The sequence below is a fragment of the Amblyomma americanum genome, chromosome 3 (assembly GCF_052857255.1).
Source record: "Amblyomma americanum isolate KBUSLIRL-KWMA chromosome 3, ASM5285725v1, whole genome shotgun sequence".
Lineage (NCBI taxonomy): Eukaryota > Metazoa > Arthropoda > Arachnida > Ixodida > Ixodidae > Amblyomma > Amblyomma americanum.
This window is the reverse complement of record NC_135499.1, coordinates 217,494,708-217,516,077: the sequence shown is the minus strand read 5'-3', so window position 1 is coordinate 217,516,077 and position 21,370 is coordinate 217,494,708. Positions and strand designations below refer to the sequence as shown.

General features: G+C 44.7%; 1 protein-coding gene across 5 annotated transcripts; it reads left to right on the top strand.

Moving 5' to 3' along the window:
* Positions 1-296: 296 nt before the first annotated feature.
* On the top strand, positions 297-20,152 carry MBD-like (methyl-CpG-binding domain protein 2). 5 transcript variants are annotated; one of them, XM_077659979.1, is made up of 7 exons: positions 297-737; positions 13,302-13,599; positions 16,077-16,167; positions 16,760-16,926; positions 18,640-18,801; positions 19,241-19,386; positions 20,022-20,127. In XM_077659979.1, exons 1-5 carry the CDS (start codon positions 634-636, stop codon positions 18,736-18,738), a joined length of 759 nt encoding a protein of 252 aa, XP_077516105.1. In that variant the 5' UTR covers positions 297-633; the 3' UTR covers positions 18,739-18,801; positions 19,241-19,386; positions 20,022-20,127. The 5 variants fall into 5 exon arrangements, with proteins under 5 accessions (XP_077516105.1, XP_077516107.1, XP_077516106.1 ...); XM_077659981.1 differs by having other exon boundaries at positions 16,760-17,439; positions 17,727-18,801; XM_077659980.1 differs by lacking the exon at positions 19,241-19,386 and having other exon boundaries at positions 16,760-16,914; positions 20,022-20,152.
* The last annotated feature ends 1,218 nt before the right edge of the window (positions 20,153-21,370 follow it).

Below are 21,370 nucleotides of genomic sequence, written 5' to 3'. Positions count from 1 at the left end.
TTCTCAGAATCACGCAGAGTATCTGTAACCATAACAACCATTGCTATGCAAACAAAGAGCGTCGCATAGCGACGTGACAGCGGAAGTCGCGGAAGTCTCAACGCACAAAAATAATTAATCTGTCATTTCGGAATTTCGCGTAAAAGTGCATGCATCACGCCGTTTTGATTGCTCTAAAGTCAAGCCATTTTAAATGTTTTGTATTAATTGTGGGCGTTATTCGGTGGTCAACTCGCAAAACGGAGCAGCGCATTTTCAATGGCAGCACGGCAACATCGTGCACGCGCGGCGCATGCGCAGTCAGTTTCTCGTCAAATTATGTTGCGCGGTTGTGTGTGTGAGGTGTGCATTTGTGCGTGTTGATATCTCTGGGTTCGAACGTAGAAGCATCACGTTGCGCCATTTATAACATTCTACTAATCCACCTGTGTCGGAATATCAATATACATCTTGGTGTGTGTGGCAAATTTTTCTCAGTGAAGCGCGTTCGGCCTAGTGTCTCGACGGTGGCCGTTCCCGAGAAAATGAATGTTTGACCATAGCCTCCTCTATGGCTTGACCATATACCCAGTGCTTAGAACATCGTATTTTAAGGCAGTTCGTGCTTCATCTTCGCCTGAGGCGCCCTAAAACATGGCAAACCTCGAATGTCCGGCGTTGCCGAAGGGCTGGCGCCGGGAGGAAGTGATCCGGCGGGGTGGCCTCTCGGCTGGCAAAGTGGACGTCTACTATTACAGGTGAGGTTTCGTGTTGTCGTCCTGAGACAAAGACCTACTGAACTAGAGACCTGCACGCTTGGCGAGGTCCTATGGGACTGCGTGCGCCATCTTTCGTCAACTTTTTGGCCGCTGAGGGCGCTCGGTTGACCTCTCCTTTCGAGAGCAGAGAGGCTAGCAGTAAGATAGCATTTGAGGAACGATTGAGAAGGATGGAGGAAAAACAGTGGGCTAGGAAAGTTTTCAGATACCTGTATATAAAGAATGTTGACACGAAATGGAGAAAGCGAACTAGAAAATTGACAAGCAAATATCTGGACAGCAGTAAGGGGGCAAATCAGCAATTATCGGTTAAGAAAAAGGTTAAAGGAACAGAGAGAGCTTTGTGGAAAACAGGGGTGCTGACGAAATCGGCACTGGAAACATACCGGACCTTGAAACAGGAAATTGTAAAAGAAAATATGATAATTGTAGGGGAAGTTCTTTGTTGTTTGAGGCCAGGACTGGAGTTTTGCAGACTAATACCCGTGTTATACCCGTGTAATACCCCTGTTACACGGGCGTTTTCAACGGCAGTTCAGTTGACTCTCAGTTGAACTGAACGGCAGTTAGCGGTGTTACACGGCAGTGCTAACTGCCGTTGAAATCTCAACGGCAGTTGAGTTCGACTGAGATCGGGGGTCCCAGTTGAACGGCCAACTGACAAGATGGCGACCTAGGGACCGAAAAACTTGCCCTCTTACTGGATTGTCTTGGATCAGTGTGCTTCGAACCCGCAAATTTCTACCGCAAAGCAAAAACTACACAAAAATAATTGTCACTATAGTAAGGAATATATACACTGCGATCATATACAACAAGAAAAAAAATGCACACACTGCTTTTTTCTTATTTAAACTTCGCTCTAGACGCGAGGTCATGTGGTTAGAGTGCTAACTGAACTGAACGCGAAGTGCTCGTGTAACAGCTGGCGATTCCAGTTGAGTTCAACGGCAGTTGAAATCCTCAACTGGCGGTTAACTGAACTGTCGTTGAAAACGCCCGTGTAACACGGGTATTACACGGGCGTTTTCAACGGCAGTTCAGTTGAGCCTCAGTTGAGGATCTCAACTGCCGTTGAACTCAACTGGAATCGCTTGCTGTTACACGAGCACTTCGCGTTCAGTTCAGTTAGCCCTCTAACCACGTGACCTCGCAACTAGAGCCAACTAAAAATATAAAAAAAAGCAGTGCATGCATTTTTTTATTGTTTTAAGTGACCGTAGTGTATATATTCTTTTATAGTTACAATTATTTTTGCGTATTTTTTGGTTTGGTGTAGAAATTTGCGCGACGATGTCGATTGGTAGCCAAGACTATCCGATGTGTGGGCCGGTTTGTTGGTCGTCGTTTTCTTTGTGACGCTTCTTGCAATCCATCGTGTGCCGGCCCATCCATCGTCGAAAGCTGCCTTTTTATAACGTGTCTACTTCGAAGCATTTTATTGCTGCGGTGCGCTTGCTCGCTTCGGCTCTGTGACGCACGCCAACCGGCTATGTTGGAATATCAGCGCGATCGTAATCGCCACGATGAGCTGTGCCTTCTGCTGGTGCAGCAGCAGGCTTTTCTTGCTTCCAAAAGATGTGAGTTGCACGCACAGCTACTGAAGAAGTTCACCATAAAAAGGAAGAGGCAAGCGGCGGAGAAGCGGTGCCGCTTCCTCATGGCATGCGCATTAGATATGTGCGCGGAGCCACGACTGTGGTCGCTTCATCGACCCCCGTCCTGGTATGACACTACAGTGCCAACGCTCTCGGACCAAGATTTTAAGGCGAACTTTAGAGTAACGAGGCAAACGTTCGCCTATATTGTAAGCTACTGCAGGCGGCTTCAGCGAGTAGACACTAACATGAGGAGGGCTATCCCCTTGGAGAAACGCGTTGCTCTGTCCCTGTATAGGCTCGCTACTTCGGGTGAAGAACCGTGGCAAATCTTTTCGGAGTGAGCCGCCCTTCCGTGAATGTAATCTTTAGGGAATTTTGTGACGTTGCTGTGGACGAACTAAAGCCTTTGGTGATGAAGATGCCCACAAGAAACGAGATAGAAGACCACGTCAGACAATTCACAGCCGTGACTGGGTTCCCACAAGGGTTCGGTGCCCTCGACGGGTGCCACATCAAAGTTTCACCGCCCAAAGAAAATGCCCAAGATTACTTTAACTATAAGGGGTGGTATAGTATAATCTTGCTGGCACTTGTTGACCACGCATACAAGTTTATGCATACGATTGTGGGATCACCTGGTAAAAACCATGATTCCAGTGTTTATGACTGCACTGTGATACCAAAGTTAGCTGAGGCAGGCTACTTTTCGGTGCCAAGGAAGGTCATTGCAGGAGAAGAGGTTGGAGCCATCATATTGTGCGATCAAGCTTTTCCCCTACTGCCTCATCTAATGAAGCCGTACCCTCACCGTCAAACAGGAGATGAAGCTGTGAACGCCTTTAATTACACGTTGTCAAAGGCAAGGCGTGTTGTAGAAAATGCTTTCGGAAGGTTGAAGGCAAGATTCAGAATTTTGAAGGGGCTAGAATGTGATATTTGCCATGCCAATCGTATTGTGCTAGCGTGCTGTACTATTCATAACATTTGTGAGCAAATGCGAGATGAGTGCGACAGCCACTGGAGTGAAGAAGTTGGCAATCAGCTTCAACAGCCAGTGAGCATTAGCAGCGCTGCAAGTGTGTCCGCAGAGAGAGTCCGAAGCGCTCTGGCAAGGCATCTCCTGACCATGAATGTGTAAGTTTCACCACTCTCCAGTCTGGAATCATTTCAGACCTTTTAAAATTTATATAATGACAGGTGAATGTGTGCAGGAAAAACTGTTTTATGTTGCTGCACAGTAATAGAATGACAGCCGCATATGTCTGTTGAAGAAAGCCTGTGCTTTTGGAAGCGAAAAAAGAAAACAAGACTCGCTCAGTAAGGTGTGGGTGTGGGCTAGTTTGTAATACATTGTAAGACGAAAAGCGCGAAAATACACACGGACGCAAGAAAAACGAAGGACAAGTGCTTGTCCTTCGTCTTTCTTGCGTCCGTGTGTTTTTTCGCGCTTTTCGTCTTACTTGCTCACACCTTCACATTTTATTAAACTCCATTATTGAAATATTTAGATATGACATTCAGAATCCCTTTCTGTATCTCATTAGCTTCTTTTTGCAAACGGTTTGCCTTTCTTGCAATTTTCAGTTCCTCTTGAGAAAGCAGGGCTGCTCTTTTTGACTCTGCTTCGTAAGCATTCATAAGTCGGTCGAATGCTGAACTCTTTTTCCTTTTCTCCCCTCGAGAAGTGCATCTAAAGTTTCCTGTTGCTGCAGGCCCATCTGATCTGCATCCTGACGATGGGCTCCCACTTCCGAAGACCTCCTCCTCTGTGCCCAGTGCAGTTGCGTCTACAGCCTCTTCTGGTGAAGAAGCTACCACTTCCGCACCTGCTGACATTTCAGTGACCACCTCCAGCTGAAAGAAAAGAGGAACATTTACATAAGTAACCCCAGTACACTTCCTTGTACTGTTATGTGCCGAGCTTAAAACTTTCATTTGCTTTTAACTTGTTTCATGGCCGAATTTTACATTCGTGAATAAAGGAAATGGTACTTCTAGAAACTTGTACCTTCACCAATACATCATTAATGGCCGACTTTTTTTGGACTCTTGCTATCTGTACTTGTTGAATTAGCTAATATTTTGCAGACAATTTTTGTTGTTGACCTTACTACCATACAGGGTGCGGTGTCATACAGCAAGACAACTATACCGATAAGACTCAAATGTGCAATAAAGTGATCTGCTTTGACATCATGCATGATGTATTTATTACTGCCAAGGTAACATTCTGCACTATATGGCTGCAATTTTGCAAGACAAACTGTTCATTTGATTCAAAATCATACATTCCAGTCTTGACTTCAGAGAACGTATCTCAACTGACCCACCTGGAAACTTTCTTCTAAAAGGCTTCCATCATTGCAAGGCAACGTTCCCAAAAATCGGTGCAGGCGGTAAAAGTAAGGCCACTGGATGGCACCAGACCCAGTTGAGCATCGCACCCGCTTCCTGTACATAAAGAGAAGCATAAACAGCAATTTTATAATTGTGGCAACATTTCTTACCATTAAAGGTATTCAGTCGCAACGTATGGAATTGTGAGGCTCTCTTGGTGCACCACTAAAAATAATTTCTTTTTTCAACGCAAGCAAATGCCGGAACAATTGCAGAAAATTGTTTCATTTGAAGTCGACAATCAGTCAGTAAATGAACACTTCTGTTTCCCACATTCTGGGTACACTCCACCGTTTCAATAGCCATTTCCGACGATCCCTAAGATTATCTGGAACTTATTTGTTCTGGAATTCCATCCCTCCACTTACCCACACGTTTTATTTTTGTGCGTGGGCGCTCTGCCAAGCCGAGTGTAATCTAGTTATTCCTTTTGATCAACACTCTCGGTACTACCAACAAAGCTTCCTGTACCGTGGAAATGCAAGCGATAGAGGTTACAGTAGAGCTGCAGATAGTATTGTGCCAAGCTGAAATTGCAATCGCACATATAGCAATCTGCAATACAGTGCCACTGATCTTGCTAGCTGCCAAGTAAACATTGTCATTCTGCATGTTCCTGTCTGTCCAAGCCGGGTGACAAACGCTTTTAGGCAGCAAAGTTCGTACTGAATTATAATAACGCAGCCACTTACCTGTACTGCTGATTCAGATTCTCCAGTTTCTGCCGCACCTGCTTGATTGTTACGCAGTAACACGTGCTGGCGATGTGTTCATTGAATCGCACGGTCATTTCAGCATATAAAGATGCGTTATGTTTCTGCGATCGCAGCTGGGGAAGGTAATCTTCCCATAAATCAATCAAAAGGTTCGTCATTGCTTCCGTCCACACGAAGCGCTTGGCCACGACGGGGCCACGCTGCGCTGCTGCCAAACTTTCTTCGGTGGCTTCCATGCTGCTGCCCACGTGCTGCTACAACTGCTACTGCGCCGCTCACACGGTTCACACTTCGCGCGGCAGTCGGACAGTCACGTGATCACGCCTTCAGTCACGTGATCACGCCTTCAGTCACGTGATCACGCGACAAAACTTTTAACTAAGTAAACCTCTTTGTTGTTTTGTTTTATTTTTATACGTTTGTTTAATGCATCTCAAGTTTTATTTGTCTTGTTTATTTAGTTTTATGCTTTTCTTATGCCGCTGCACACTGAGCCAAGACAATCCATTAAGGGGGCAAGTTTTTCGGCCCATTGGTCGCCATCTTGTCAGTTGGCCGTTCAACTGGGGTCCCCGATCTCAGTCGAACTCAACTGCCGTTGAGATTTCAACGGCAGTTAGCACTGCCGTGTAACACCGCTAACTGCCGTTCAGTTCAACTGAGGCTCAACTGAACTGCCGTTGAAAACGCCCGTGTAACAGGGGTATTACACGGGCGTTTTCAACGACAGTTCAGTTAACCGCCAGTTGAGGATTTCAACTGCCGTTGAACTCAACTGGAATCGCCAGCTGTTACACGAGCACTTCGCGTTCAGTTCAGTTAGCACTCTAACCACATGACCTCGCGTCTAGAGCGAAGTTTAAATAAGAAAAAAGCAGTGTGTGCATTTTTTTTCTTGTTGTAAATGATCGTAGTGTATATATTCTTTACTATAGTGACAATTATTTTTGTGTAGTTTTTGCTTTGCGGTAGAAATTTGCGGGTTCAAAGCACACTGAGCCAAGACAATCCAGTAAGAGGGCAAGTTTTTCGGTCCCTAGGTCGCCATCTTGTCAGTTGGCCGTTCAACTGGGACCCCCGATCTCAGTCGAACTCAACTGCCGTTGAGATTTCAACGGCAGTTAGCACTGCCGTGTAACACCGCTAACTGCCGTTCAGTTCAACTGAGAGTCAACTGAACTGCCGTTGAAAACGCCCGTGTAATACCCGTGTTACACGGGCGTTTTCAACGACAGTTCAGTTAACCGCCAGTTGAGGATTTCAACTGCCGTTGAACTCAACTGGAATCGCCAGCTGTTACACGAGCACTTCGCGTTCAGTTCAGTTAGCACTCTAACCACATGACCTCGCGTCTAGAGCGAAGTTTAAATAAGAAAAAAGCACTGTGTGCATTTTTTTTCTTGTTGTAAATGATCGTAGTGTATATATTCTTTACTATAGTGACAATTATTTTTGTGTAGTTTTTGCTTTGCGGTAGAAATTTGCGGGTTCAAAGCACACTGAGCCAAGACAATCCAGTAAGAGGGCAAGTTTTTCGGTCCCTAGGTCGCCATCTTGTCAGTTGGCCGTTCAACTGGGACCCCCGATCTCAGTCGAACTCAACTGCCGTTGAGATTTCAACGGCAGTTAGCACTGCCGTGTAACACCGCTAACTGCCGTTCAGTTCAACTGAGAGTCAACTGAACTGCCGTTGAAAACGCCCGTGTAATACCCGTGTTACACGGGCGTTTTCAACGACAGTTCAGTTAACCGCCAGTTGAGGATTTCAACTGCCGTTGAACTCAACTGGAATCGCCAGCTGTTACACGAGCACTTCGCGTTCAGTTCAGTTAGCACTCTAACCACATGACCTCGCGTCTAGAGCGAAGTTTAAATAAGAAAAAAGCACTGTGTGCATTTTTTTTCTTGTTGTAAATGATCGTAGTGTATATATTCTTTACTATAGTGACAATTATTTTTGTGTAGTTTTTGTTTTGCGGTAGAAATTTGCGGGTTCGAAGCACACTGAGCCAAGACAATCCAGTAAGAGGGCAAGTTTTTCGGTCCCTAGGTCGCCATCTTGTCAGTTGGCCGTTCAACTGGGGTCCCCGATCTCAGTCGAACTCAACTGCCGTTGAGATTTCAACGGCAGTTAGCACTGCCGTGTAACACCGCTAACTGCCGTTCAGTTCAACTGAGAATCAACTGAACTGCCATTGAAAACGCCCGTGTAACAGGGGTATAACAGGGGTTTAAGACGTATAGAGTCAGGTACCAGGAGATAGACACTTTGTGCATTGCGTGCGGAGAGGAGGAGGAAATGGCTGAGCACTTGATACTTTTCTGTAAAGGGCTTCACCCTACAGTGGAAGGCAGCGGGGCTGACTTACCCAAGGCATTGGGGTTTAGGGATAGGGAAGGGAAAGTGGATTTTAAGAGGTTAGAAGTAACCAAGCGAAGGTTATCTGATTGGTGGCTAAAAGCAAGACAGGAGTAAAATTTCACGAGACATGGCTAGGTGGCTTGAGCCACTGCCCGATGTAAAGGGTTCAGCCATATCCATCCATCCATCCATCCATCCTTGTGCCAAAGAGGAATGCCAAAGAGGAAAACAGGAAAATGTTAGAATGTATTGCAAGCGACATTGATGAGCTAGGAGGACAGAGCGAGATAATTATATTAGGCGACATGAATGCACACACAGAAGACCTGGATGGGTACACGGATTCGACAGGAAGCATGCTGCAGGACGTGTGACAGGCATGATTTAGTTGTATGCAACAGCACCGAGAAGTGTGAAGGGCTCATAACATGGGAGGCGGGGAGTCTGCACTCGACGATAGATTATGCACTAATGTCACAGAGGATGTATAATAGATTAGGGGTAATGAGCATAGATGAAGATGGTTCCAGAAGTCTAGGTAGTGACCACAAGCGTATCAAGTTGAGCTTCAGAAGAAAAAGCAATGTAGGACTGAAGCAAGATGAACAATCAGGGGGAAATTTTTACTCAGAAAAGCAATTGGAAGCAGCAGCCAAACAAATCGAGAAAGTAATTTTTGAGGATAGTGAAACAGAATGGACTTATACCAAATTAACTCGATTACTGGAGCTAGAGCTAGCTAAGGTGCGAGTAAAGCTAAAAGGGAAAAGATGCAAACCCAAGAGTTGGTGGGATGAGGAGGTCAAGAGGGCAATAGAAAAGCGCAAGGAAGCATCCAGGGAACACAGATATTCCAAGAAGAGGGGGAAACCAAAACCCGAAGTAGACAGAAAATGGGATACCTTCATAAAGTGTAGAAGGGACGCATCCTATTTGATTAATGAGAAAATTAGAAGAAAGGGGGCCCAATGGATGTCAAAAGTAAATAAAAAGGATAGAAAAGCAGCCCAAAAATTCTGGAAACATCTAAATGCAATGAGTAATAAAACTAGGCTAGAACAAAGGTTTATTGTTACAGATGAGGGTATTCGACTAGAAGGGGATGAAGCAATAAAACACAGGAACAAGGATGACGGAAAAATTTTCAGCAAAGCACGTGGTACATAATTTATCGAAGGAGGATAGACCGGTTACAGCAATAGCTTCACTTGAGCAAGGAGAGTGGGAAAGGGCAGAGAAGAAGGTTCCTAGTGGCACATCACCAGGACCAGATGGTATCCCGATTTTGTTGATAAAGAAGTTAGGACCAAAACCCAAGCAAACATTAATACAGGTAGTGAACAAAATGATAGTGGATGAGAAAGTCCCCGATGAATGGCGATTAAGTAGAATGAACTTGATATATAAGGGAAAGGGGGACAAAGCAGACGTAAGTAACTATCGCCCCATAGCAGTGACATCTGTGGTTTACAGGGTGGTGATGCAAATTATAAAGGATAGACTGCAGGCTTGGGTGGAGAACGAAGGGGTGTTAGGGGAACTACAGAATGGGTTCCGGAAACAAAGGAGGTTGGTGGGCAATCTATTTTCATTGACACAGTGTATAGAAATTGCGGAAAAGGAACATAGGCCCTTATGGCTAGCATTTCTGGATATTAGGGGAGCCTATGACAACGTTACTCAGGAGCATTTGTGGGACATACTGGGCACATTGGATGTGGAAAATGGAGTAATTAATCTTTTAAAAGATATATATAGAGGTAACAGAGTGCTCATAAAATGGGAAAAAAATGTATCAGGGCCTGTAGAGATACAGCGGGGGCTTAGACAAGGATGTCCTCTGTCCCCTTTGTTGTTCATGTTGTACCTGCAAGGGTTGGAGACCAAGCTAGAGGGGAGCGGACTAGGCTTCAACCTATCTTTTTTCAAGCAAGGGGAATTGATTAAACAGACATTACCGGGACTAATATACGCGGACGATATAGTGATAATGGCTGACAACAAGGAAGACCTGCAGAAGTTGTTAGACATATGCAGTACAGAGGGAGATAGATTAGGCTTCAAGTATAGTAAGGAAAAATCTGCAGTCATGATATTTAATGAAGAGGGCGGCGAGCATAGAATACAGGAGTTCGTGCTGAAAGTAGTGAATGAGTACAAGTATCTTGGGGTGTGGATAAATAACAGTACTGAGTATCTGACAGAGCATGAAAAATATGTAATGAATAAAGCTAGTAGGAATGCAGCTGTCATGAAAAATAGGGCACTGTGGAATTACAATAGGTATGAGGGGGTAAGAGGGATCTGGAAAGGGGTGATGGTGCCTAGCCGTACCTTCGGTAATGCGGTCCTGTGTATGAGGCCAGATGTTCAAGCAAGGCTCGAAATTAAGCAACGGGGAGTAGGGAGGTTAGCTTTGGGAGCACGTGGCAATACACCAAATCAGGGGGTACAGGGTGACATGGGATGGGCGTCTTTCGAGAGCAGAGAGGCTAGCAGTAAGATAGCATTTGAGGAACGATTGAGAAAGATGGAGGAAAAGCACGTGGCTTCAATCGGCACGCGAAGTGGAAAGTATGCTTGTGCCCTTCATTCTGTCAGTTACATCTGAAGAATATTCAGTTCTGGCTTTCCTGCAGAGGGTAGGCAGGAAAGGGACAGGGGCCTTTGTCATCAGCCCTAGCGATCCCGCACCTTCTTTTCATTGAGGCACCCTACCCAAACCCCTCCGCACTAGTCTCTCACTAGAGTCTCCGCACCCCTGGCCCGAATAGTGAACAACCAAGTCCCCACAGCACGGGGACAAAGGCCCTTCTCCTTCATGAAAACTGATAGACATCATTGGCATAAGGGCCTTCCCTGAGGGGCTTCGCTGCTGCATTCTTGTGACTGACTATAGCTAACATGAACTGCAAATGCCCAATCTTGAGGAGGAGCAGAGGCACACAGCAGAAGAAAAAGGCATAGGTTCCATATGGGCATCACATTCACTTTGAAGACCTTATATCTTCATTGACCCTTCGAAACAATGAGCCTGGTCTGGTTTACTGTGCCAGTTTGCGGACTGTGGCTGCCTCTCTAACAGTCTGCGTGATGACCTCAGGAGCAAGCACTCCAGCGACCACCCATACACCATGGTCTCTTGTCTATGATTGCCTGTTGCTGCTGGACAGTGTTTTTTTTTTTTTTCGTTTTGATGTTGAGTGCACTGGACTGCATCGCATGCACAAGGAATGGCAATGAGTGCTTAAAGCCTTAAATTTGTTAACCTCTATTTTCGAAGAAGATCCACATTTAATGTCATTATACGATAGTCACGGTGACGATAATAGACGTTTTTAGCATACCGGTTTACCGGACCCCTCTTGCACACGTGCAGTGGCTCCCCCTCACCCCAACAATGTGACTGCACATGCGCAAGAGGGGTCCGATAAACAGGTATACGTCTCCGGTATGCTAAAAACGTCTAATGCCTGCTAGGCAGTTGAAAATTTCACCCGAATATAAACAGTGCTAATGAGGGCAATATTCGGCAAAGTTGTTCAAATCTAATGTAACAATTAATTTTGCAAAAAAATGCTATTCTTGCTTGTCAAGTTGAAAAAGTAGCCATAAACTCACGTGCCAGCACACAAGCCGAGAGTATCTGTTGAAAGTGCTGGTAAAAATGCTGCTGTTCGAATCAAAAATACAGTAGAGATGCCTCATCTGACTGAAAGTTGTGAATAAACACTAGCTACTTGATAGGAAGTTGTTACTAACAAAGCTGTATGCTTTTCTGTGTGTGGAACGGGGACGAGAGTATGCATTGCTCGTGTGAATGAGTTGTGGCGAACTGAGTAGGTCGCAAATGGCAGTAAGGCTAATGCCAATAAATTTTGGTGTGTAGCACCGTGCAAATATCATTAAAAGGTAAGGCAGTAAGCACTTAATGGCACTAATTTTGTCCATGTGGCATGGGTGTGAGGTTATGAACATGGACACGAACACATCAAAAACAGTGATTGCCCCGCCATTCACCTTGTACAACTCTTAGTACCCAGGAAGCACACCGAACTGTTTCAAAAGTTGCCATATCTTCTAGTATGTGTCAGCAGATCGAACTTTCTATAAAGAGGCACTCAAGAAAGAGGCAAACTGACCAACTGCAAACTAATCTGTGTTGGCTGAATATTGTAAGACATTGTCATGCAGGTGCTCTGGTGCTATCTTAACAATTAGGTACAAATGGAGGGGTTGCTCCAAACACCCTCCAGGAGAACAACCTGTTGAGAATCTAGTATTGCGCAGTTCATATAGTGCGTGTTGTGCAGCTAGGCTGCGTGCCATCTCTCATGATTGCAGTTTATTCTGCACATTGCAGTTTATTCTGCACATCTCGAAGGCAAACTTCTGGAGGCAGGGTTTCGACAACTTTTAGTGACTGCATGAGATATTGATGCAGGACATTCAGAGTTGTTAGCCACCTCTTCTGCAGGCCCATGGCACTACTTGACATATGTAGTTGAGGGTCCTCAAGGCTTGGTCTTGGAATCAACCAACATAAACATGCAATGATCGCCTGGATTTTGCAGGGCCCCACAGAAGTGGTGAACATGGCCTATCCTCACATCATGGCGTAAGAGCTCCAAGGTGGAAGTGCACTGACAGTAAAAGAAACAAAGTGTTTGGTGTGATTGTTTGTGTCACGGTGTTGTGCAAACTGGGCTGCTTGAAGGGCCGCAATGGGGAGCTGATAGTAGAAGCCTGTTGACCTGGCAAACCATGTAGTTCCCCAACTGTGTTGAGGTGCCTTCAAGGACACATGAGAGTTGGAGTTGGGGCAGTATGAGAAGTGGCATCATGACTGCTGGAACTGAGACCTTTGCTATGTTTTGAGCAGACAAGAATAGAGCAAATGATGGGCTTTTTAGGATGTGTTGAGGAAAGAAGCCAACAGCCTGTGAAAGACTTTCAGACTCTTTAAAGGACTGGTGGTAACACCAGTTTTCATGCATTTTGAGGCAGTTGGTGTTAAATGAAATGTAATTGTCCTTTATTTTCAAGAAACCTTGCTGATGTAATGAACAGGTTAAGATTCCCCAAAATATCCATTGCACTGAGTGCTTTTATAATCATGAAAGAACCAAGTTAATTTCGCTGCAATGCTGGTTAAAATTTTTTGAAAAATATCTGTGATAAATTAGCTAATTGCAGTGTTGCATAGTTTAAAATTTGGCCATGTTTATTAGTGGCCAAGCATTGGAGCACATGTGTTTGGTCATCAGATCTTGTTTTTACAAAATGGTCCATGACAGCAAAGCCATTACTCGGAGCCTTGAGATAATTCTATCGGTTGGTGCACTAATTTAAATTGGTCAGTGTTGACTGTTGGCTTTAGTTTTTACTCGCTGCATGACAGGACTGTGTGCAGTTGTGAGCTGCAGGTGCATGGCAGTGATGTCAAATTTTGCTAATTTTATTGCAGTCCTGGAGGGAAGAAGTTTCGCAGCAAGCCTCAGCTGGCACGCTTCTTGGGTGATGCCATCGACCTCAGCACTTTTGACTTTCGCACCGGCAAGATTAATTCTCTACTACTGCGAAAGAGCCGTAGGCAGCGAGGCACACAATTTGACTACAGCCGGGGCATTCGCAATGACGCTTCTCTTGTGCCCCCTATCCGGCAGACAGCCTCTATTTTCAAGCAACCAGTTACAGTGGTGCGATCTCAGGAAGGCAAAGTTCGCTCTGACTTCAAGCATGGCCCTCCAGACAAACCAAAGCAGGTTGGCGCATGTTTACTGACATTGTGTTTGTCTCACTTTAGGATGATGCCATAGCATACAGTGCTACTCTGGAGCTGAAAGTTGAGAATGCATGTTGAACAATGAATGAACTTATGAAGTCAGGGGCAGCTTTTTTGCTTCTTTTGTAGGAAACCATGTAAAGGTTTGATGATTGAACCTCGTTTTATTAGCTGGCACACATGCAGGATTGAAGCCTAATTGTAATTCCCTAAAATAAAGATGATACTGAAAAGTATTTTTTAGGATTTTTGGTGGTGAAACTGATCGCCCTACTCCCCATCCTGCTATGACAGCCACACATGACATATATAAATTGCATTTTCATCAGCATGAGTGTTTGTTATGGTGTGGTCATGCCAAACATTCATGCTTGCCTTTCTGAAACAATGCAAACAGTTTGTGTAAAAAATACAAATTGTGCATAAACATTGAGGAAAACGCATATACTTGTTCACTTCATGTAATTTACACATATAGAAGTGCAGCTGTTTTATCTCTGAAAGGTTAGTGGCATATTGGAAGCTTTTTTTCTTTACAAAAATGACCATGCTAAATTAGGGGGTCGACCTGTCTGTGGAGCCCAGGGTAGTTTCGGCCGAGCCGCAATTAGTACACACTCTTGTGTCGGTGCACATTCCTGATGGGCTGCGTGCGTTAAAAAAAAGATGGAAAAAAATTTCTTTATTAGCAAATCACCTCGGCTAACAAAAATTCGAACTGCGTGCCATTTACCTGGCTCGCTTGTGTTTATGGTCGCTTCCGTGGATCAAAAAATTGGGGGGGACTTTGGGGTATGACACAATAGCATTATTGGGTCTCTTCAGCAGCCTGGGGTCATCTTTGCATATCACTTTACAGTCACAGACACCGTTCACAAGGCCTCCCAAGTCGAACCAAGTCAAACGAACATTCTTTAGGGGTCGAGGTTGTAGTGCGCCCAGCTCATGACCCAAGGGGCAGCAGTTCGAGTTATGGCTCGACCATTTTTTTCTTTTTAGCAGGCACTACATAATGGTGGTGAAATGAAGCCATGCCCTGTAGACCAATGAGGGAATGTTCAGATTACCAGCATGAGGTTATGTGGTTTTGATGTCCCAATCCTCTTGACCAATTCAGATTTTGTTGGCACAACGCCTACACCATGTTTTCCACTGAATGGGACTCTTACCACTGTCGCTTTAATAACCCCCGAAGCGCGGGTCATGCTGGTATCTGAAACTACAGGGCTGTGGGCAGTTCGGTTTGCCACTTGCCACACTGGTCAGCCAAGTCACACATGGTTGTGGAAAGCTGGAAGCAGTGTCATTTAATCACCATAGTTCTCTGCTGTCCTAGTGATTCTGTCGTTACACCTCTTGCTTTTAGTTACACTAGGGCTGTGATGCCATGTCGCGGATGTGTAACAAAGAATGCGCTGTAGACATACACCTCCTGCCTTCATCGAGGGGCGTGAGTTGGGACATTGGCTTATACTTGGAGTCAGTTGACTTATATGCGGCAATATGTGGTATTTGAATGTTTTGCATGTCAAGTCAAATGACGGGCACTTGTTGAATTAGGCAAATGAAATAAATCATAGATTTGGGCCTGGAGGCTGTATCTAATAGATGTTTAGCTGATAGTACTGTAATGAAAAGTTCTGCCTGGAGTTCACAAGTGAAGTCCTTCCCTCGTGGTCATGCTTTTATTTGGTAGCCCTCATTTTATCGTCATCATATGAAGACGCTCATGCCTCAGCTGTTTCCTTGCCTTTATGGACGAGGAAGTCGCAGTATCCTCATTCATTTCTTTAGATAACTTTTCTGGTAGTATCCATTGGTCGGCTATGCCTTTTTATGTCTCAATACTGTGAGTGAAGTACAGGAAGCAGAAGCCTACTTTTCCATTAGCTGTGTTTTCTGTTTTTCGTACTACATGGTCGTGCAGTAAATACATAAGGTGGCAGAAAGAAAATTTATATATAACTTACACTTAACTATTTGCCTTCTCAAATTGTTCATAAATGCTTCTCATTTCTTAGGTCCATTTTAGAACCTTTGCATTCTTTCTATATGCAGCTCGAGGAAGAAAACAAGTTAGGTTAGCCTGAATGAAAAGGCATGTAGCCTCTGTAGAGGAAATGGAAAAGCTTAGCCTTTCTGAAAGAAACACTGAACGGGGAGTGGGCAGAGTGGGCATAGTATGGAAACATGCTTGTGTGAACAGGAATTGAGGACAGAGGAGAAGGTGTGTATAGAGCATATTAAGCGAGGCAAGCATGTGGAAATTAAAGAATTATAGCTCTCCATTTACAGAATCAGTATCATACTCTCTGGTTGTATGAAGAACTCTCAATTTTGACACTGTGTGCTCAGCATGCAGGCTGTACTTACTGCTTCATTTTGCACTGCCTGTTTACACATACTTTTGGAAACTTGCCTTGTTCCCACTAACTTGAGGCGCCTTGTTGCTTTCAGCTGTTCTGGGAAAAACGTTTACAAGGCTTGCAGGCGTGTGACCGTGACCAAGAAGCCCTTCAGAGCTTTGAACTTCCAAGGAACATGAAAGGCAAGTGACCTTTTATGCAAGTAATTGTAATGCATGCAAAATTTGTGCAACGTGATATGATTTGCTCTGCGGAGGCATTGAAATAGTGCCAGATTGCTGGTAGCACTTGCTAGCACAATGGTCAGCATCAGCACTGATGGTCACATTTTTTTTCTCAGTCATTGTGCATTGTTTTCTGTGCTTCATGTGGGCCATTTTTTCTCAGCCGAGTTCTGCTTGTCATAATTAATTGTCTAGTTTTTAACTGACTTCATTTGCAAGAAACGTAATTAGAAGTAAAGGAGTGTACAAGTTGTCCTTAGACACCAGTGGCAGCAAAGCTTGATCACCTGCTGTTCCACATATGTGAGCGTATTGCTCCAGGCTGACAGGGCATCACTGCCCTTTAGAGTGCCACCACGTAAATAAGTGCTTTATGGCACGTAAGCATAGAATTGTCACTAGACCTTGGCAAAAAGGCTGCAACAGTTTTCTAATTGCCTTTGTAATGGTACCATACTGTGCACGTCATGCAGGTGACACAGCAGTGACAGCCAGTGGGAAGCTTCGTATTTTTCGTTGCACTGAGTGTGGTGATGTGCTTGCACTGCAGGCGTAGGACCCAACGTGAGCCAGGAGACTCTCCTGCGGAGCATAGCTACGGCACTGCACATGAGTGCCCAGCCTGTCACGGGGCAGACTGGTTCCCGCAGTGCACTGGACAAGCATCCGGGCATCTACCTCAATCCAGATCAGCCTCTGGTTCAGGTGCTTGCTCAGGCATGAGCCCCTTCATAGTGACCCACCCGTTTTGAGCGGTGTGCATGGTGCTGCCCGAAATATCTGCTCTGCTTTAGTCACTGCTTTTCTTTGTTTCTTGCTTTCCTAGCACGTGCTAGGAAAGAAGTGGTAGGAAAAATTGTTCTGACTGTACAGTTGGAACAATTTTTTTTAAAAAGCCGTGCTTGTGGGTTCTTTGCATTTGGGACTCAAGACAGCAGTGATAGGAGGCATGTTGCTAACCCTTTTCTTTGGTGCACTGCTTTACTGCCTATCTTTGTAGGTGGTTTGTTGAGGCTTTTGCTCGTATGTTTTTTTTTAATTGCTGCTGACTTTTTCGTTGATGCATTGCGAGCTGTCTCGGCTTATTACATTTGTGAATTTCTGTACATATTCGACTGATTGCTAGCTACAGATCAGCTTCTTCAGTAGAGCATAGAATTCTTGAGTGATAGAAGCCTTTACAGTGATCGTTTTTAAGCAGTGTCGCTTATTTTACTGAAAGGGTGCAAAGTCCCATTTGAGAGACCGTAGCGGTGGCCGAGTGGTTGAGCATCCGCCTCGCGTGCGGGAGGTGCGGGGTTCGATTCCCAGTGCCGCCGGGTACCCACCGGTGATACAATGGGTACAAGCTTTCCCTGGCGCCTGGTGCTCAGCTAGTAAAAGGTGAAATGCTTGGAAAATGGGTCTTTGACCCCACCTTGAGTAATCGAAAAATACCTTGTGCCATGGCGCTCTTTGGCCATAGACGCCCTTGCGCCATAAAAATCCATAATCATCATCATCAATCATCATCAAAGTCCCATTTGAATAAAGAAGCATCCTACATGGTGTAATGCATTTTTTTTTGTGTGTGACATAGCTTGACCAAACAAACAACGGCATAATTTTCTGTAGTTAGCCATTTATAATAAAGAAGCTTGTTCCCATGTAAGCTGAGGTCTTATTTTCTGCATCATTTATTAACTATTTAAAAATCTACAACCTTTTACCATTTGCTGTAGCAATGTTTAATGCTTATTATAGTATTGCCTGTGCTGTGAGAAGTCACCAAGGTGAGTCACAAGGAACCAGCAACCTAATATTTACATTTATAACTGTAAAGGAAGCACGAAAGTGAAAAAAAACTAGCTGTGGTTTAACTACTGCTTAACCTGGTTAGAGAGTGAAAGCTGTGGTGTATCGGGCAAGTAGACGCGGCTTTGCATCTGTAATGTTGAGTGCGTTCCACACACTGGATAGTCAGTGCACCCACCCTGGCAGGTGGCAGTTAAATTAATGGTTCATCACCAGAAGTTGGTCACCCAATGAACGCTGCGGCCTATTCTACTGCCCTCTACCGTCGAACCGAAAGGTCAAGGCCAAAGGCCAAGTGGTGCAACACCATGGTGGACCACATATGGTAAGGCCTATAGCCACACTTGACCTCTGGCTCACTTGAAGGTCAACTGGCAACACACAGCAAAATCTGCTTTACCTAGCGTAGTGAAGCTTTCGGTTCAAAATGGTCTGCTGATAGTTCGTTAAACGTGAAAATATTTTGTAGCATTTCTACATATGCATGGCTTCTGCTGCTTTCTTTGTTTTATTTATTTGTTTATTTATTTATTGAAATACTTTGAATGACAATTACAATTTCTAACAGTGCCTTGTTGAATTCTTCTAGCTCTTCACAGCCTGGCATTAGATGCAAGCACTGTGTTTGACTTTCAGGCTCTGAATGTAACAGATGAAGACATCCGCCGTCAAGAAGAGCAGGTTCATCATGCCAGGAAGAAATTGCAGGAAGCCCTGGCAGATTTGCCACCCTAGTTCAAGATGCCGCTCGGCCACATTTCTGCTGAGAGAACCATACAGCCTTTGGGAAGCAGCAGTGTAAGTTGTTTGAATGTGTAGTTGCTTTCCTGTTTTCGCTTTGTGACAACTTGTTCTGGAGGATTCACAAAAAATTTCATTATAGACGTTCACTCTGGAATGTGATGAAACAAGGTGCTCGGTGGATATTGTCTATTGCACTTCGTGATGGCTTCAGAAGGAGTGTTGCACAGAGGTTTGATTATTATACATACAGTTTGATTAGTGTGAGCAATTTCTACAAGCTTTTTTACAGAACTGCCCATTTAATATTTTGGCTGTTCATTAAGCAGAGTTGTTGCATGAGCAGTGCAGCCTTAAAGGGGTATAGACACAAAGTTCTTGTGTGTCAGTTTTTTCTTCCTTTAAAGAGGCCTATGGGCCTAGTAATCATGAAAATGAGCTCAAAACACCAATTCGCTGTGTGAATGATAAACTCTGAACGATTTTGTGCCGCCAGTTTCGGTCTTGGTCAGCGCTGCATCTTGACATCACGGTCAACTGGCCAACCTGGATTACCTCATTCCTGATGATGGCACCATCGCCGGCAAGCACTAGTTGTTCCTGTGAACAACCACTGTTTTCGGTGACATCACAATTATTGAGGCAAGGGTACCTTGGCATCACTTGAAGCAGGTGGATATTCTGAGCGGCCCCGGAGACAACATTTAAAATCACATTAAAATATGTTCTACTTAGCGCCTGCGGCTGAAACTTGCTGGAAGATATCTCCTTACATTCCTGAAACAAATCATATCTTATTTGCGTTCAAAATTTTGTGTCTGTAACCCTTTAATTTTAATGCTACTGCATTTTGACAAGAAAAAATAAAAATTGTACTGACTTGGAAATCTGTTGTATTAAGTGTGCTATTACCATTTAATGCAAAGCTGTCAGTTGTGGACTGAGCTGCAGAGGAATGTACCTGACAGTGCTAAACAATCTTATGGGCAAACTTTGGTGTTTCCTTTAGGCACCTGACAGGACTGCCAAGAGTGACAGTATTTATTATTTGCTGTTAGGTGCATTTTGATTTTACTTTTAATACATGCAGTATTTATAAAAGATGTCTGCATACACTAGCTCAAGGCATAGTGTGAAGAACTAGTGGCTTAGATCTGCACAAACTGACAGAGCAGATTTTGCCAAGCACAGATTTGATATTAAATCTTATATTTGTTCACTGGAAATAGTAATGCTTGAATTAGTTCATTTTCTCTGTTTTATTTCTTATCTTCCAGGATGCAAAGAATAATTTAAAAACAGCAAGCTGTGACCAGAACTTGCAACCATCACGAGGATATAGTCTTCATTTCATAATTGATCAGTTCATTGTAATAAAGGGGGGAAAAAAAAGACCGAACACCTGTTTGTGCTATAGCACTTGCAGTGTTTAACCATGGATGCTTTTGTCAAACATCTTGAAGTGATTGCAACAATGTATAAGCTTACTGATTAAACTGCACGATATGGTGCACCTTGGCACAGTGTGCCAGGGTTCTAAAGATGTCCAACAAGTGTATGGTAATAGTGATATCCTAGTGAATGTTCTTAGAGCCATGCAATTTGCGGCATAATCAAGAGAGAGGTTTCTTTTGAGAGAATAGCAGAAGAGTTGGCCTGAGGAATCATTTGGCACACTACTCTGCTCTGTGGAAGAGGGACAGGAGAAGAAAGAGGTTTACGACAAGGGACGATGTGGACAGAAGAGAGAGATGTTAATATATACAATCACATAATGAGCATACCTTATCACAACTTCAAGTTGTGGGGTTGGATTGGGGAGATATATACGTTTCCCCCATTTAATTGCGGCTGACACTATTCAAAGCCTCCAGACCCCACCCCCTAATCACGTGCGCTACTGAGCGCACGCCAACCACGGCGGGCCTTGCTCTGAGGGAACAAAGGAACGACACATTGGCTGACACAAACAGGCATTTATTGCTGCAGCAACAATAACGCCAGCTAGCAACAAAATACGCTAATGAATCAAGGTCATCCGACTCACCAGCAAGGTTACGAGCGAATGTTTCCCCATGCTAGGGCAAGGGATACTCCAAGGCCTGGACGAGATACGGGAGCCAGTCTTCCCGCCGCTTCCTTGCACCGCTGGCGAAGAGCGAAGCCGCGTGTGAAACGTCCACTCAAGCCGACAATCCCAGCCGAAGAACCTCACCCTCTCTCCCGCGCGCGAGCTGCAAGCAGTCTCTCGCGCTGCAGTGCTGGCGCCCTTTCTCGTTAGTCAAGGCAACTAACAAGGGACTGCAGGGCCTGCAGGGCAGGGGACTGCAGGGCAGATCCCCACAAAGTCAAGACCTGTATGGTGCAAAAAAAATCGAGGATCGCCAGCATTGCCTGGAGAGCTTTCCAACTCTCTGACCAGGTGCCCAGTACAGGGCCCTCCGAGAGTGGCCTGCTCTCATAACCTGCCGGGGAAGTGGCCACGCCAGTCTTTCGTGCGCATACACAGTACGTACCACCGTCACATGGTCCACAGTCTCAGTGATGTGACAAGAAGAGCAGTTTGAAACGTCTGTACATTCAATGAAGTGAAAGTACTGCACTACTGCATGAAAGCGACGCTTAA

Excerpts from the sequence above, each read along its gene's own strand:
- MBD-like (XM_077659978.1), top strand. The coding sequence starts at position 634 with ATGGCAAACCTCGAATGTCCGGCGTTGCCGAAGGGCTGGCGCCGGGAG. Across the intron at positions 13,600-16,076 it reads CTCCAGACAAACCAAAGCAG|CTGTTCTGGGAAAAACGTTT; the intron begins GTTGGCGCATGT and ends TGTTGCTTTCAG. Across the intron at positions 16,927-18,639 it reads TGGTTCAGGTGCTTGCTCAG|GCTCTGAATGTAACAGATGA; the intron begins GCATGAGCCCCT and ends TTTGACTTTCAG.